Source organism: Oreochromis aureus, linkage group 11 (genome assembly GCF_013358895.1).
Source record: "Oreochromis aureus strain Israel breed Guangdong linkage group 11, ZZ_aureus, whole genome shotgun sequence".
Lineage (NCBI taxonomy): Eukaryota > Metazoa > Chordata > Actinopteri > Cichliformes > Cichlidae > Oreochromis > Oreochromis aureus.
The window spans coordinates 11,283,921-11,300,703 of NC_052952.1; the positions used below are offsets into that span (position 1 = coordinate 11,283,921).

The window sequence follows — 16,783 nt, forward strand, 5'->3', positions numbered from 1 at the left end:
AGCAGAGTACAATTGTGAATCAGTGGTTCACAGAGGAAGGCTGCTGTTGATTTTGTGAAGGAAAAAAAAGAGTGCACAACTGAGTGGCTCGGTGGTTAGGGCGCATGTGCCTCGAGCATTCAGTCCTCTCTTAAATCCCAGCTGACCGGAACTTTTGTGGCGTGTAATGTCATCCATCCATCTCCCTTTACTATCTCTTATCACTGCAGCTGTCATACAAGGGCTGAAAACACCCAGTAATCATTATTTAAATGATAAAGAAAGAGACCATACAGAGAGCAAACCTAATTTGGGCTATAACAATGTAAAAATATATACATTTCACATCTTTTGTTCTTCTTTTTCACAGCAAATAACAGGAAACAATTAAGACGTTTGATGTCAGGTTACTAGGGAAGCCCTGCAGCTAGTCGACACCTACTTACATCTGTTTATTTATTATGTCTGAGCAGGTTAATCTCGTATCAGCTGGCTGCACAGAGACTGGAGGCCTGATTTTGTTTTATCTTGTTTGGTATGCATGCCATCATTATCTCTGTTGGGGTAATAATGGGCTTTATTATGGCCAAGGAATTATTTATTGTCATAGATAAGGATGTGGCACAACAGTGGATTCAAACTTAATTTAAACTGTTTGGCAAGCCCGTATTTTATAAAAATGATTAGAAATGTTTGACATCTAGCTCATTTCAAGCCATTACAATCGCAAAGCTACGGTTAATTAGGGATACCAACTCAACTTTTAGCTGCTCTCCTTTTTGTTTGTTTTTTTCAAATCCTGCAATTAAAACCTAACCAGTTCCTCAGTGGGCCACTAGAGGGCCTCATACACCCTCCAGTTCAGTAGACTGCATGAGTGTACTAAATGAAATATGTTGTCCTGATTACTAAATTGAATAACCCAGAAGTTCTGGTGTTTCCTGTGTCCACTAACTTTATGAAGAATGTGAAAATAAATGTTTCCAAAGAAAGCAGCAGTTATTCTTCACTTTGTCTTCTCTCCATGTGCAGATGTGTGTAACAATACTGATTTGCCGGAGCTCGAGATTATCAGCTTATTGGAAGAACAACTGCCGGTGTACAAGCTGAGGGCTGACACCATCTTCGGTTATGACCAAGATGATTGGCTGCACACTCCCCTCTTGGGCCCTGACGCTGCCGTTGACCTGACCACTGAACAGATTGAGGAGACCCTCAAATACTTCTGTAAGTTCGTTATGCTGCGTTTTCAAAATATAACAACACGTGTGTCCTGTTGTTGGAGAGTGACAGTGAGAGATCTGAGTGTTATGGCAACGTTAATGTTGTGAAAATGAGAGAGGGTGTTGACTCCATTGATGTCTCCGTTAGTGTGGGCGAACCAAGTGACCGTGGTTGCCACAACAAATTTAATAACTGTTATCTATTTCACTCTGGTTAATGTTTTGCTTTTTCGTGCACTCAGTGCGCATGTTGTGTTTTTTTTTTATGCCGACGTCAGCACTTGTCTTATCAAACTGTGGCTTTTGATTGCCATCTGTGCCAGCTAGAGCACATACAGACCCACATGCACACAATTTGAATTAAACAAACACGCACAGGCTCGTGATAACATGTGCAAACACTGCACATAGCAAACCAAGGGAGTGTAGAGTGTTTTTTTTTTTTTTTTCAAAATTAATTATTAATATCTAACTCATGTCTACTTGGAATAGTGACTCAGGGTAAAAACATGTTCTAAAAATAAACCAAGCATCTTATAAATAGGCTTAATCAAGAGCTGCAAATACACCCCGGTGCCCCATTGCCTGCACCTTCAATTTTCTATTGACATTCCTTACAGAGAACCAGGCTATCAGGTGATAACGAGGGGGCAGAAGAGCCATTATTAGAAATCATGAAAATTGTTTTTTGCTGTATAGTCAATACCTTCACTGTGCTTTGTCATCATCTGTATCTCCACTTAGATTTTTACTAGCTATCCCCATCTGCTTCAAGCAGATGGCTCGGTATCGGCACCCTAAGGAGGAGTGATACATGAGCCAAGATGTTTAATGGTAAAACTCAACTGATCTTGAGTGTCTGATTGTACAGACTGGCACTTTGTGACGGTGCCAACTTGTTACCATTTTTAAGCATTTATATAATGAAAAGTCCAACCCAACTTGCATCTTGATCAGGAGCGCTGTGGGGGAGGGGGATATCCTACATGCTGTTGCATCATCCGAGTAAGCATTGATTTGATCTGCTGCCTGAGAAGGATGAGTGTGAGGAGGTTGTGACATGAGGCAGCTGACTGATCGAAGGCAAATCCATGGTGTGATGACATAAAATGCACATGTAACAAAGACTGTGGACTGTCTGATTGGTAGATTTGTCTCACAGCCTCAGCTGGTGATAGATATTTGTCAACAGAATAACAGATAACATGTAGGAGATGTCATTTTTAAAAAGACTGAGTTTTTCATTAGAATAGCTGTGTGTTCGGGATTGCGTTGTTTCTTATTATTTTATCTTTTGGTTCAACTGCATACCTGAAATCAAATAGCAGCACACAGACACGTATAAATGCAATGATAATACATGCATTAATGTGCAGGTTCACTTGGCAAGCAGCTCTAAATGATCCTGTAATGGGGTCTTATGCAACCTTACTGCATTACATGAGTAAGCAGTTATATGACTCTACTGGCACATTAGCATAAAACCATGCATGCCACTTAGTTAGCAGCAGTTGCTTTTTTTCACACTGTATAAGAAACACTGACTGTTTTTAGCAAGCAGCAGGTTAACACTATGTTGTTAGCCTTGTCTTAGCACATCCTGTGAGCATGTAGCTACTTTACGCTGTAGTTTCATAATGTGCTTCTCCCTGGTTCCTCTCACGTGCTTTCTGCCTCCCATGTGTTCGCTTCATCACTCCCTATATGACAAATCCCAGAATCCCCATTTTGGTTCATTCATTGCGAGTTAGCCACGTCACCCCTTCCAACGCTACACTGCCTTCTCTGCATCTACATGCTGCTCAGCCGTAGGCCTTGGAGTCTGAGGCTGTTTCCATAACAACCACGCAGAAGGACAAAGTAGAGGAGAGGAGGGAGGGTGAAATGCTGACATGTGAATGGTGGGCGGGAAGAAGCTGGTGATATTCCCCCCCTCATTGGCTACAGACACCTTCTTAGCCCACCCATCCCACTGTGTCGTCATTCTCATCATTTCTGCTGCAAAACCCGTGACTGCTGCTGCTGCTGCCTCGCTCTCTGTATCTCTGTGTTTATTGAGTCATTGCTGGAGATGCGGTTGTCCATGTGTTGAGCTAAAGAATGTTACAAAAGGGAAGGAAAAGGTCATTTTGCGACCTTAAGAAGAGAACGTGGCCAGAGTAACAGCTGACAGCAGCCGAAGGTGGCCTGACATGAAGCTATAAGTGGATGGACCTGATTATTTGCTCTGATTTGTTTCGGAGTGACTTCGGAAATCTGACGACAGAAAATAAGGAAGACGAGGGACTGATTTGGCAGAAGATGGAAAATTTGCTGAAAATGGTAAAGACTACCTGACGGACTAAAATACAAATAAGTGACTTTTTTTCCAGCTGACAGCTGGTGACGCAAATAATGGTTTTGACTGATGACATCCAAAAATGGCACCAGCAGTGCATTAAATTAAGCATAACACAGCAACGGGCTGGTGTTACTGAGTGTGGAACAGAAAAGAAATCTGATCATGAGCACCAGATTCTTACCTAAAGTAACCGTGTCCATTCTGGTATCTGCTAAGCATGCTGAGAAAGAAGAATTGAGATGCTGACCTATTGACCGCCAGACTCTACTGGAAACCAGTTAAAGTGACAGATGCTTGTTTCTGACCATGCTGGGATGCTACAGTTAAGTATGCTGGGACATTGGCACATCTGTCTGTCAGAGCAGTGAGGATGAAGAGACGAGGCCAGACCAGAGGCCAGAGGTTTGTTAAGGCAGACTACTACGAGCTGGACTGGTACTATGAAGAGTGCACTGATGGTAAGAGAGCACTAAAGTGTGGATTAACATGTACAACCTGAAAAGCCAGACACTTTCCTGGAGTTGGAAAGAGGCTCATTTACTGTATGTAGCAAGTAAGTAGTTTCTATTGGATTTCAAGTGGAAGACTGCTACTTAGATGGCTGTTGTGGGGATTGTATCCTAGTAAGACATTATTAGTACAGAACAGTTGAGACTGAAAATGGGATAAGAGCAACTACAATGGCACAGAAAGAGAGCTGTTTCCTGCACTTTACATACATCAACATGTCAAATTCTTTGCAATCTATCTAAAAAGAAACCAGTTCAAAGCAGGGGCATGGAGGACTTCCTGGAAAGTTAGCTGGGAATTTTTTGGCTTCAAATTCACACATATTTGAAGTGCTTTGAGGAAGTCGTGCACACTGAATATACATTTACTGTCTTTTAAGTAACTCACTATTGGGATTTGTTTGAATGTATGCTAGTTTCTTTCCTAATTAAATCATGTGAATGTCACCTTGTGGCTTGGCATTCTCAGCAAAACCATGAAGGTAGGTGTTGTGGAAAGGACAGAGAGGAGCAGCATTATAAACAGTAGGTGCTGTAATGGGTGGTGTTTGGCAGCTGAGTCAGTGGCTCCTAATATAGAGCCAAGTAGTAGTTGTGGGTGTTAAGTGTTGGAAGTGTGACTGGACTTTATGGTGGCTCCTGTGTTTCTGGACAACAACTAGAGTTCTTGTTGTGCTAATGCCAGCTCCCTGCTGCTGATGCAGCGGGTAGCTGCGTTAGCACATAGAGACAAAATGAATAAAGGTTATGTTGTGGAGATGGTGACAAAGTAACAAAATACAATCATCTAAACTCTCAATGACATAACTGCAGTAAATGATCTCCATAACACAGAGCAGGATTTTTTAGAAGCAACCTATAATTGCTTAGAAATAAGGTTTCGAGTTTAGATCTTTGCTGTTATTATCTGTGACCTGTCTTAGCTAAGTTTGCATCCACGTATATGTTTCTGCTCATATGCACAAAAATGAAAGCTTTTATCTGTAGCTTGTCCAGCAGAGCGGCTCCAACTCAGTCTTTATTGTACATTGAGGTCTCACTGTAGCACATGCAGCAGTGCACTGTGCAGATGGTGCTGTGGAGTCAAGCGGTGTCCTCACTGTAGGTTGCTAACTTGTTTTATTAGAAAATGCTGCTGGAGCGTTAATGAAGAGCTGATATTAGCTGATATCAGCCCCTGTTGGAGACCTAAAAAACAAAACAAGCTTAAACTAATGCAACGTTATAAAACGATCCTTTATTTATTGAATTCCAGTGTGTTTATGGTGTTTATGGTGGCTCCTGCGGTATTGTCTCAGAGTAGCTTTAGCGTGTGACTTGAAATGATTAAATACCAGATTGAATCTGCAGATTGATCCACACGGTCATGTGACAGGTGTCACTATCAGCAGGGTGCAGTAGTGGCTCGCTTGTTACCTTTTTTTATGCTTTTAAAAAAATTTTTTAGCTCCTACTCTTTCTTCACAATCATGTCCGTCTTTCTACTCTCTTGCCTTAGTCTTTTTTGCTCCCTAATTATGATGCACCTGCTTATGGTCCCTTATTTAAAGTGATTTCATGCTATACATATAGTTCTCACCTATAGTAATTGCTTTGCTTTTGGTTGTACACATGCACATTGTGCACTTGTTGTATTTTGACATCATTAAACTGCACACTTAATATGGATGTTGGAGGAGAAATGAGTTCATTGTCCTATATTATGCATTCTTACATAACAGTTTGAGACAGATTCCCAGTTCGAGCTGCACAACGTAAATGTTATTCACATGTGGCCAGCTGGTATAGCTTTTGTTTCCAGTCTTTTTTAAGAACTGATATTGCCTGCTAGACACTGATGGTAGGTTTACTGTGTTAAAATGTTTAAATGCTGGATGAGAAGGGACACACGGCTTCTTTGATAAAGCTTTTCATGGAGTGTCGAGGCAGAAATAGATATGCAGCTGGTTTTATGTTGGGGAGGGATGAGGAAGTAGGTTGGCTTATATTTAGCCCAATGATTTGCATGCTCCTCCAAGCCAGTCTTGTTGATAGCAACCTGCCAAATACTTTTTGGCATTTCCAGAGGCCTTCAAACAAATGGTTTAATGGACAGAGGACAACCAGGACAGCTGGGCTCAGACTGGGGCTGGGGCTAAATAAAAGGGTTCTGTTTTTCCATTGGGAATCTAAGAAATGGTTCTCACAATATTTGAATTTCAAGCTCTATTGAATACAGTTTTAGATTTTGTTTTGGGCGGGGTGACAAAAAGAAGCAATGCAAACTATAATGTTAATGTTTGTTTAATACCTCAGTGTCATTCAAATTGGAGCTTGGAGAAATTGCAGGTCCATAAAGTGATATTACTACTTCAGAGGGCCTGTGTGCCTGCTACAGATGACAGAAAAAGATGAAGTCAATCCTATCTTTAAGTGATAACGTGATAAACCCTGCTTACGGTCCAAACTACTGCGTTTATTAAGGCTGTTGTGTTTTCAGCGTGTTTTAATGTTCTGTATCTTGTTCTATTTCATCTGAACAAGCCCTTAAAAAAAAAAAAAAAAAAAAACAGTCAGTGATCACTGTCGGCCTCTTTCAATTTTTATTACCACTATTCATTTTAAAGCTCAGTTTTTAAAACTTTACGATGTAACTACAGCCCAGCCCATGCAGCAGTATATTAATGACTAACCTCGTATTGTGGATGGATTATCTCAGTTGTTCTCCTGACTGAAGTTTGGTCCGTTTACAGCATCCTGCCTTGCAGACACCTTCATCCCTAACCATCGAGAACCCTCCATTAACTTTTATCGAGTGGAAAAAAGTTAGCGCTCATCCTCAGTATGTTTATATTATGCTAACATGCTAACATAGCTGTGTAGCTAGCCACCACCTAGCAGATCATTATATACCAGCTAGCCCAACTTCAGTAACCCTACAAAAGTCACTACTGTTTAGTTTTCGGTCTTCATTTATGTTGGAAGTGATAGCAGAGCTGTACGTTTTAATTTTTTCAGAAATCCCTGTCAGAACATGCTATATCATCTTTAGATGGAAATCTGTTACGACTGGTAGAGCAGCCACACAGATCATTTTATTAAAGATGAAAGAATTTAGACAGTTTTTAACTCTCAGTGATGCCACAGTGTTTGTTTGACTTTGGGACCTGAAGCGGGGTTTGGACCCGGAAACGTCTAATGACATGAGACTTAAAGACCGGATATGTAAGTACCTTAAACCTGCATTATGTCTCAAGGCCACCAGGTGGCGATAGCTGTGGTTGCAAAAAGACTTCTTGTCCTATAGAAGTCTATGTGAAAACAGTGCTCAGTTTTGACCTGTACACACTTTTCTGCTGAGTTCATGAGCTCAGTCAGTCGTTTTTGGTCATATTGAATAAAAAATGAAGTCTAATTTGTAAATGTTGGTGATACAAAGTTTCAAACTGGAGGATTATCCGTGATACGAAATGGTCAAGCCCACCCATTGTCATATCACAGTAGCTACATGCATGTACCTTGTCTACGGTCCCTAGCTGACGTTTGCTTATTGATGATTATCAACTTCTCGGGAAGCTTTTTCTTAACTTAATTTGATATAAAATGTACATTTGATGCGCCATTTAAGTGGATTAACAACAAAAGTCAACATTTAAAAAAAAAAAAAAAAGTTTTTTGGTTTTTGAATAAAAGACTCAGAGCTTATTGCAAAACAATATGATATGTTTCCATGAGAGCTAAAGTGTGAGCTAAACTAGTGTGAGCTGAACTATTGGAGCATTAAGAGTCAACATGACCATAAAACAATGGGGGAGGTAAACGCTGCCTGGAAACACTGAGTGGTGTTTGTCCAGAGCTCTTTTGTTGCCTGCTGTGAAGCATCCATAGGAACATTGAGCGGAGTTACTCAGGCATGCGGGATGGTATTGAGCTGTCATCAGTATTCTAGACCAATTACTATAATTATAACAGTTGAATGCCAACTAATGAGCAGAAGCCGGAGCTTCTTTGATGTGTCATTTTTGAAGATTGGCCCCTCATAACAGCTCAGCTCAGACAGTCATGTGGCACTGACATAGATCATATATATTAGTCTTTTTTTTTTTAACATGCAATGAATATTATGGTATGTTATGGTAATATCTTCTTTCAAATGTTTAAAAATTCCTCTCTGTTCATGTTTTTTACCTCACCTCTTCCACCTGAACTATTTAAATGCTGCGATAAAGCTTGTAAGTTTACCTTTAAGATGAAGTCACTAATTGACTGGTTAATTTATGGTGTAATATAGAAGGATTATTAGTCTTTATTAAACTCTTGAAATGTTGTGAAACTTTGCTGGAATTTTTTTTTGTTTTGATTTTTGACAGCTTGTTTCATGTCAGTGGTTGGCTTGTTGCTCAGGAACGTGAGGCATGAGATTTGATGCCAAACTGAAACTCTGTCTGTCCACTCTTTGCAAACTCTTTTGTCGTTGTGTCTTAGTCATCCACTTCCTGTATGTCCCCATTCAATGAAAAGAAATATTTTTGCTTTTGCATCACACACTGGGCTAACAAACCAGGAGGAGACACAGATGCCTTTGGGGTTGCATCAGGAAGGGCATCTGGTGTATAAAATCTGCCAAATCAAACATGAGAAGCTACCCGCTGTAGCGACCCCTGGGGAATAGGGGAACAACCCAAAGTAGCTTTGTTATATCTCACCTTGTAAATGCAGTTTATGCAAGATTAGGGTTCTGTAGGGTCAGTTTGTATGGCTGTACAAGTATGTCTCATGTACTGTCTCAGAAACAAGTTTATTCTTCAGTCTTTCTTCTGATTGACTTAATGGAAAATCTCTAAGCAGCTCAGCTCAAAGTGCCCTTGCTTATCTCTTGACTCTCTTGATAACACTGTCTGCACGTTAACTATAGTATGCAAAAACATTCACCTGTGAAGGTGTGTGTTTGTGTGTCTGGCCCAGCCCTGGAAACGGGTTGTGTGTTATTTTATGCCCTGCCCTATTGTCACCATAGAGCTGAGCAGGACTGTACCAAGTTACTTTCAGGGTAGGGGGGGCGATTGTAAAGTGACTGGTGTTTGTTGGGAATTGTTCAAGGAGAATTCTCTTTTGGTTGCTTCTGTTGTTGTTGGTCTGAACCACAGCAACCACACATTAGTAAACCACTGGATGGATAACACAGATGAGAATTAAAGGCATAAATATTATGCATTTTCAATGCCCTCATCTGCTTGATTAAATCTGTTTTAACTTATTTTTTGTTAAATTGTTTGTTACATTGTTGACCTGAGTGAGTGTGCCAGTTTACCCCATGTTTGTGGCAGAGTGGAGAAGGCCATTCACTGACTGGCCACAGAGAAAAAGGGGAGGAGTTTAGTTGTCTCACTGAGCTGCCATAGAAATGACACACACACTTAGAAATTCAATTACAAGCAGGTCCACGCACACAGGCTTTACCAGACATGTACCATGGAGTGCACAGAGAGGCACATGACATTTAGGGAGAAACTCAAAGTCAGTTGCCTTTGGAACACACACAGCATTGTTTGCACACTTTCACACATACACACACATAGACTAGGAGACTGATTCACAGATTCAAACACACACAGGTAGAAACCATGGCGTTGTATCTGGTTAGCTGAAGCATCAGGGGAGAGGATGGCACTCTTCTTGTATGGCGATGAGGAGAATCTGGATTTGCCGAACGAGGATAAAGAATATGTTTGTTTGCCGAAACATGACAGCACAGAGCAGGAAGAAGAAGAGGAGGAGGAGGAGGAATATACCAGTTTTCCCAGTCATGAAAGATCCAAAGTGGAGGAAGGGGAAGAAGAAATGGATGAAGAGCAGCAAGTTCTGTGTGAAGGTAGCAGTGAGATGTGTCTGGGACTAAATCTCTTGATGTTACTTTTGTTAATCCTTATCACTCAGTGCAGTAAGACACCTGTTTATACAATTTGGAACTATATAAAAATAACAGACGACATTTAACTTTTCTGTAGGCTATCATGTCTCCTGTGGCTGTGGTTTCATCCAGCGGGTACTCTCCCTGATGTTGATGATTTGTGTGTTTGGTTTCAACACGGCACGGATCACCTACCTGCTGGGCTGACAAGTACAAATATGGGCTTGGCTTTTCATCTCAGCTGTGACTTTTGTTTTTGATATGAAGGGCCAGCAGGCTGCATTTTGAACTGCAAACGCACTTGGTCTGTGTTTAATCCTTTTAGGGTTTGTTTCAGGGATCCTTAAAAAGAGATGAGGGAGAATGATGTGCATCATGAGGGATGTGCACATGCACTCTAATGGCAATTTGTTAGGCAAGAAAAAAAAAGTCTCTTTGCATTAATGTTTGATAATGTGTGAAGTGTTTGGTGAGCGCGTGTAAGTCAGCTGCTGTTGCATGGATATGTTTTGCAGTGGCTGTTAAGATAAATATGTGCTGCTCCAGCTAAAGACGTGGTATTTCATGGTCTACACAGGCTGTGCTTGGGGTATTAATGTGAATAACAGGGCTTCCTTTCTGTTTTCTTTTCTTTTCTTGTCTATGAACCTGTGTGCTACAATTAAGGTTATTATAATGTCTGTAACTCCAGACTTCAAGTGCACCCACTACTTCTGCTGCAACACACACAAAACAGAAGGCCACGAGGGTGTGCTCACGTGGAGGTTTGATTACATTATGGCTCTAAATCCAGAGTCGGCAAATCAGATATCTGTGTTTAAGGTGATTGTCTTTAGTCCTACCTATCTCCGAAACCCACATAGTTTTCACAGCTGCTGAATAGGACCACTTGTCTGATGTCCCCTTTCCTTTGTCATTGTCTTGGAGCAAAATAAATAGAAAGAGATGGTGTGTGCATGTCTTAAGTTACCCAGACTTTGGATAATATATCAAGAATACATCCTGCTCACCTTGCAGAATTAGGTTACACTTCCTCTTTGATAATCCAGGTTACAGTCACCTTCTCTAACCTGTGTTGTTTGTCTTTAATGCCTGTTTCTCACCAGAATGGCTTAATAAAGTCAGTCTGTAATAGACAGACTTTCTGTAGTCAGATCAGCTTTTGTTAGTCAAACTATCCTCACTTTTTTCAGCTTTGCCGTTTGACCTGGGTGGAGTGTTACCATGGAACCAAGTCAGCACGGAGAGTTTAATAGATGGCAGGTAACAGGCTGCACTCTCACTATCAGCAGCAGAGTCCTCTAATAGGCCAGATATCAAGTAAATAAATGTGTGTCTGTGTCTGTGCGTGCATGCACGTACACAAGTTTCCTCATACCAAATCATTCCAGTAAGTTTGTGGTTCAGCGTGGATGTTTCTCTTTGTGTGTGTGTGTGTGTGTGTGTGTGTGTGTGTGTGTGTGTGTGTGTGTGTGTGTGTGTGTGTGTGTGTGTGTGTGTGAGAGAGACACTTGTGTCTGACAGATAGTTAGCCTTTTGTGATCAAACTCTTTGAAGTGGGATTTATTTTTTTTTTAGTATTACTATCAAGGTAGCTTGAATATTGGCATGCCAGTACACTAGTGCCATCCATCCTCCACTTATCCAAGTAAGCTCACAGCAGGCAGAGCAGGATATTCCACGTCCTTCTCCCTTCACTTTCCAGTTCCTCTAGAGATCCCAAGACCCCTCTCAATAGAGATGACATGCATAATCTCTCCAGCAGGTTCTGAGTCTACACCGATTTTGCATTATTCCACTTGTGCATGCCTGGAAAACCTCCAAAATGAGGCATCCAGAAGGAAGCATAACCACATTCCTGAACCTTCTCAACCAGCTTGTTTTCACACAAAAAAAGCCAGTTGAGGTTTCAGACCATATCTGTGGCAAATACTAAAATAACTATAAAACTAGTTATTGTATTATGCTGAAACGTGGCCCAAGCATTTAGGATCATGAGAGAATGACACTTGACTGACTTTAGAGATCCCTTGTCGAATTAACTTCTAATGAACTTGTAGTGCTAGCAGACAAATGTGGGTTTGGTAATAGTCCTAACGTTATATGTGCTGAACTTGAGCATCTTATCATTATCTCTGTAAAAATGAAACAAAAGGACACAAACAACAAAAACAGTAAAAATAAATAAATAAAAAATAATAAAAATAAGATGCAGGGTTTAGGTGAAGACCTGATTTGAAATCGCCCTTGAAACTTTTGGCAAAAAGTAAACGGCAAACAAGCCAACGTGCCCTTAATTAATCAGATAAAATACCTTTATAGTGCTTCAATGTTTCCTTCCTTTGTTAGCTTACTTAGTTAAGGATTTAATCCATTATTAACTTTTATTCCCATCAATGATCATCTTCCTTGTTTCCAGAGGTCTGCACTACACAAGGACATGAAAATCTGTTGTTTACATTGGCCAGCTCTCTTTTGCATTCTGCCAGAACTTCACACAGTTTAGCATGTTGATGAAATTACTTTCCTCCTTCTATACCAAAAGTAAATACCTTTTTTTCTTTTTTTAAAAACATATTAACGATTTATTGTTGGTGACAAATAACATAATTTATCTTAGTGAGCTTACTGACATATTGCAAATCTATCAGTTACAATTTATGGGATTACAACTAAAATAAGCTGGATCTATTACAAAGGAGATGATCTTAAAATGGAGTTGGTACCTTTTTAGAAATGTGTGTAACTTGTGGAGCTTGATGGCTGCATACTATTATGATTTGCATTTGTATAGCTCACAACATTTACATTTTAAAGGCTCCCCTGGGCCTGAGCTGGGATGCGGGGGTGAACTGCCAGTCCTTTCAGGCTGAAACTTGGTGTGAAAGCATTCTTCCCTGCCTCTGAGTTTCTGCCGTTAATGTGCATTTCCACAGGAATTTATAGCAATGCTCACTTATGAAAGTCTCACTTTTCATGCAGTGGAAACTGTTTAAAAAATATCTGCACTCACAAGTGAAGATATTTTAAAAAAAGGTTGCTTTAATTTTTATTTTATTTTTTTATAAATTTGAATGAAACAAGGTAGTATCAAGGAACAGCCCTAGCTAGTTTTGTTGTTTTATGTACGTTATCGGTCTATGAATCATGTTTCCAAATTAAACTATGAAGTCATACATATGTAAACTCCTCTGTTTGAGGACTGAGGGAGTTAATAATAAGCAGCAGGGCTGAGGCGTGGCCCTTCACTCTGACCTCTGTGTCAGTATTCAATAACTTATCTTTTCTGAGTCATTTGCTAGGAACAAAAACCCTGAGCTATGCGGGCGGTCATTGTTGGCGTATTTATGCTTTCATGACTTTAGTGCCGTCAAGTCCAGTCTGCACTTTGTGCTGCACAGGGCTGTAAAACCTGGCACATGCATGTAGATAAATAAAGCTAATGCACTCCACACCCACAGCCCACACCTGTTAGAACTATGAGCTGTATATGGGGGAGAAAAAAAAAAGCCTTTTCTTCCAACACATTATTATACAAATGTCTTAATGCATGCTCAATCATCCAGGTAAGTAAATCCCAAAACTGGACATGTTTATAAGTATTTACTTGGTACCTGATATAAAACAAACAGGTCATGTTTGTCAGGTACAAAAATAGAAACTAACTCCTTAAAGCATCTGACCTCACATTTTATCGAAAATGGTAATAATATATTATTTATTTGTATTATATTAAATGGCGGTATCTGTATGTATGACAGAAAATGGGAAATCTTTAAAGAGGCAATAAATTGCCCCAAAAATTGCCCATAGTGCAGTTTTGTTTTGTTTTTTGGCTTGAGTGATATGAATGCATACATGAAATCAACCTAGATAATGATTTAATAACATGATTTATATTATCGAGTCCAAAAAAAAAAAAAAAACCTGTTAAAGCTTCTTCTGGAAATGTTGTGGTGAGCCTTCAACACTCAGTTTCTTTCCCTGTTTCTGTGTCTGCAGTGTTGTGTGCTGACAGAGTGGGCCAGATGACGAAGACCTACAGCGACATTGACGCTGTCACTCGACTGCTGGAAGAGGTAAAATTCGATAAAGTAGAATACCCAGAAGCCCAGGACACTGTCAGAGGGTCTGTAAGGCCATTCGGTCACACGGTGTTATGTCATAGTCAAAACGCGGGCGGATTTATCAGGGTTGCGACAAAGAAAGCAGCTTCATAAAAGTTGTTTCCATCGGCTGATATTCAAATGTAACTTTATCCTCCTCAGCTGACTGCGCTGACCAACACAATGTAAAGCAGGGAGGAAAACAGGGTGACGTCACTGTTAAAGTATGAACCTGAGCAACCGGACAGCATTGTGACAACATGGCTTAGACAAACAGCACCATCACCAAACACATGACTTCCATTACTGCGAACACAGTTAATGTCAGATCTGTATATTTCTGATCATGTCAGTTATTTTTATTTCTTATAGCACATGAAACTATTGCAGTATTTGCTTTGCTAGTGGCTTTTAATAGTACAATAAATAGTCCGGTTGATGTAGTAATAAAAACAGGAGTGGCTAGTTAACAATAAGCTTTTAACTATTGCCTCATGTTGACTGACGGGAGTTTTCCACTGCACACTGTGGCTGATGTACAAAGGTTTCCTTTTGAGGCTCATATTTAGTGATTAGTGGATATTGTGTTGCTTTTGCCACACTCTTTTGTTTTGTCCTTTTCTTCACTGATGTATTTGAATTTACCCAACATTTAAAGCTGATTTGAGCAATTCTGATACACGCTAAGAAAGGTTGTCTGGTGTAAAAACTCTGTGTTAAATCAAATATACAGATACTTCAAACCCATTTTTCTAATAAAGGAGCAGCTGAAGGAAGCATCTATATATTAAACTAGGCTAATGGTTGAGGGGTTTAGTTTACGTAGACCTGAAGCAGGGGAAAATTACTAACATTGGTCTTTGCAAATGTTTAAACTATTGAAATTCATTTTGCTAAACGCAGCTTTGTCTCTGCAGAAAGAGCGTGACTTGGAGTTAGCGGCTCGCATTGGACAGTCACTGCTGAAGAAAAACAAAGCCCTCAGTGAGAGGAATGAACTGCTGGAGGAGCAAGTGGAGCACATACGAGAGGAGGTAAACAACGAATATGTGTGCTCATAGGTGTTACAGTATTTGGTGGTGGGAACTGTGTAATAATGCATGTCTGTGATGAGCTGAACGTCTTGCATGCCCCCCCTATCTTCTTCTGACGTTAATCGTCTCCTTATAGGTGTCTCAGCTGCGCCATGACCTGTCCATGAAAGATGAGCTGTTACAGTTCTACACCAATGCAGCCGAAGAAAGCGAAGGCGAGTCGATTACCTCTACACCGTAAGTCTCCTTTTATTACCTCCTTTCCTTGCTGCTCAGTATATTTCCTCATTGTTCCTTCTTGGTCAAATGAATATCACATTTTATCTTAAAAGTTCTGTGGGTTTTAACAGGTTTTCTTAATAAAAATATATAAAGTCTGTTGAATGACTTAAACTAACAAGCGTAACTCTTTCCTGTATGTTCACAGTGTCCGTCCCAGTGAACCAAGTGTGTCATCGCCAAACTTTTTCCCCCTGGAGTCGTTGCAGAAGAAACTCAAGGATTTGGAGGAAGAAAACAAATCATTGCGATCTGAGGTATTTTTATTTTATTTTGCCTGATAGTCTAACATGCATGCATTAGAAAACTACTACTTTTCTTCTTCTTTTGACTGCTCTGTATGTCCTCCTTCACTATATCCATGAATTTCCACTGTCGTCTTCCTCTTTTCCTCCTGCCTGACGGCTCCGTCTTCAGCATCCTTTGTCCAGTATATCCACTGTCCCTCCTCTGCTCATGTCCAGCCTTGCCTCTTTAACTTTGTCTCCAAAATATTCAACTTGAGCTGAGCTGTCACTCTGAAGTACTCTGTGAATGACTCAGACCCACACGGCATTCGGTAACTGTTTAGTCACTTTTATTTATATGTCACACACCCAATGTGTTTAGTTCGGCACTGCTAGTTCAGCCATGGTCAGCTTTCCAGCTGGCTCCACGCTCCCACTGCCGATCCCCGGCATCACTAAAAGGGAAAAAGAGTTCATCAGCCTAATTCCCTTCACCTGGACCTCAGCCTCCCTGACACTGCCCCTCGAGCCCGCTGAGCCAAAAACCACACCCCTGCCGCATACTCATTTCTGACTTTGTCCATTCTGGTCACTTCCATTGAAAATCTTCAAACTGGCCTCCAGTCTTTTTGTCAGTGTCTCCAAACCATACATCATAGCAGGTCTCACTGCCATCTTATAGATTCCCTTTCAAAAACATTCATATAAGAAAGTCTTATATGAATTATAAGCATGATCTTATCTTTGCTGTGATGTGAAGTTATTTATTAGGATAATAATGTTGTTTCCTGTTGTTATTTTCATTTTTCCTCCAGGCGAGTCATTTGGAGACAGAAACGATCTCCTATGAGGAAAAAGAGCAGCAACTTGTCAATGACTGTGTCAAAGAACTACGTGAGTGGCTTTTTTTGTTTGTTTGTTTCCCCTCACACACAATCACAGTCACTCTTTAGAAGCAGTGTGGCCATAAGCTGTATTTTGCTGAACACCTGTTCTCATTCCCAGGCGGTGCCAACCTGCAGATTTCCTCTCTGGCTGAAGAGCTGGCCAGGAAGACTGAGGACGCCTCCAGACAGCAGGAGGAGATCACACACCTCCTCTCCCAGATAGTCGACCTCCAGAAGAAGGCCAAGCTTGTACGGAAGTCCCGATCTCTGTCTTAGATTACGTTAAACGCTAAAAATACTTTGAATGC

The 16,783-nt window shown here is 40.6% G+C and overlaps 1 protein-coding gene across 10 annotated transcripts in view; it reads left to right on the plus strand.

Annotated features, from left to right (window-relative positions):
• The window catches only part of trak1a (trafficking protein, kinesin binding 1a), a 36,640-nt gene that overhangs the window by 8,563 nt on the left and 11,294 nt on the right, over window positions 1–16,783 (plus strand). For 5 of the 10 annotated variants that reach the window (XR_005614838.1, XR_005614839.1, XR_005614840.1 and 2 more), the window contains exons 1-7: window positions 9,441–9,903; window positions 13,945–14,021; window positions 14,966–15,082; window positions 15,219–15,319; window positions 15,510–15,618; window positions 16,404–16,482; window positions 16,594–16,724. Coding sequence is in view for 7 of the 10 variants with exons in the window: in XM_039619546.1 (XP_039475480.1) it covers window positions 9,696–9,903; window positions 13,945–14,021; window positions 14,966–15,082; window positions 15,219–15,319; window positions 15,510–15,618; window positions 16,404–16,482; window positions 16,594–16,724 (822 nt within the window). In the remaining 3 variants the exon portion in view is untranslated. Of the gene's footprint in view, window positions 1–1,011; window positions 1,207–3,736; window positions 4,002–9,440; window positions 9,904–11,135; window positions 11,206–13,944; window positions 14,022–14,965; window positions 15,083–15,218; window positions 15,320–15,509; window positions 15,619–16,403; window positions 16,483–16,593; window positions 16,725–16,783 lie in introns of those variants that run through there. The other 5 variants (XM_031742679.2, XM_031742677.2, XM_031742680.2 and 2 more) reach the window with 3 other exon arrangements.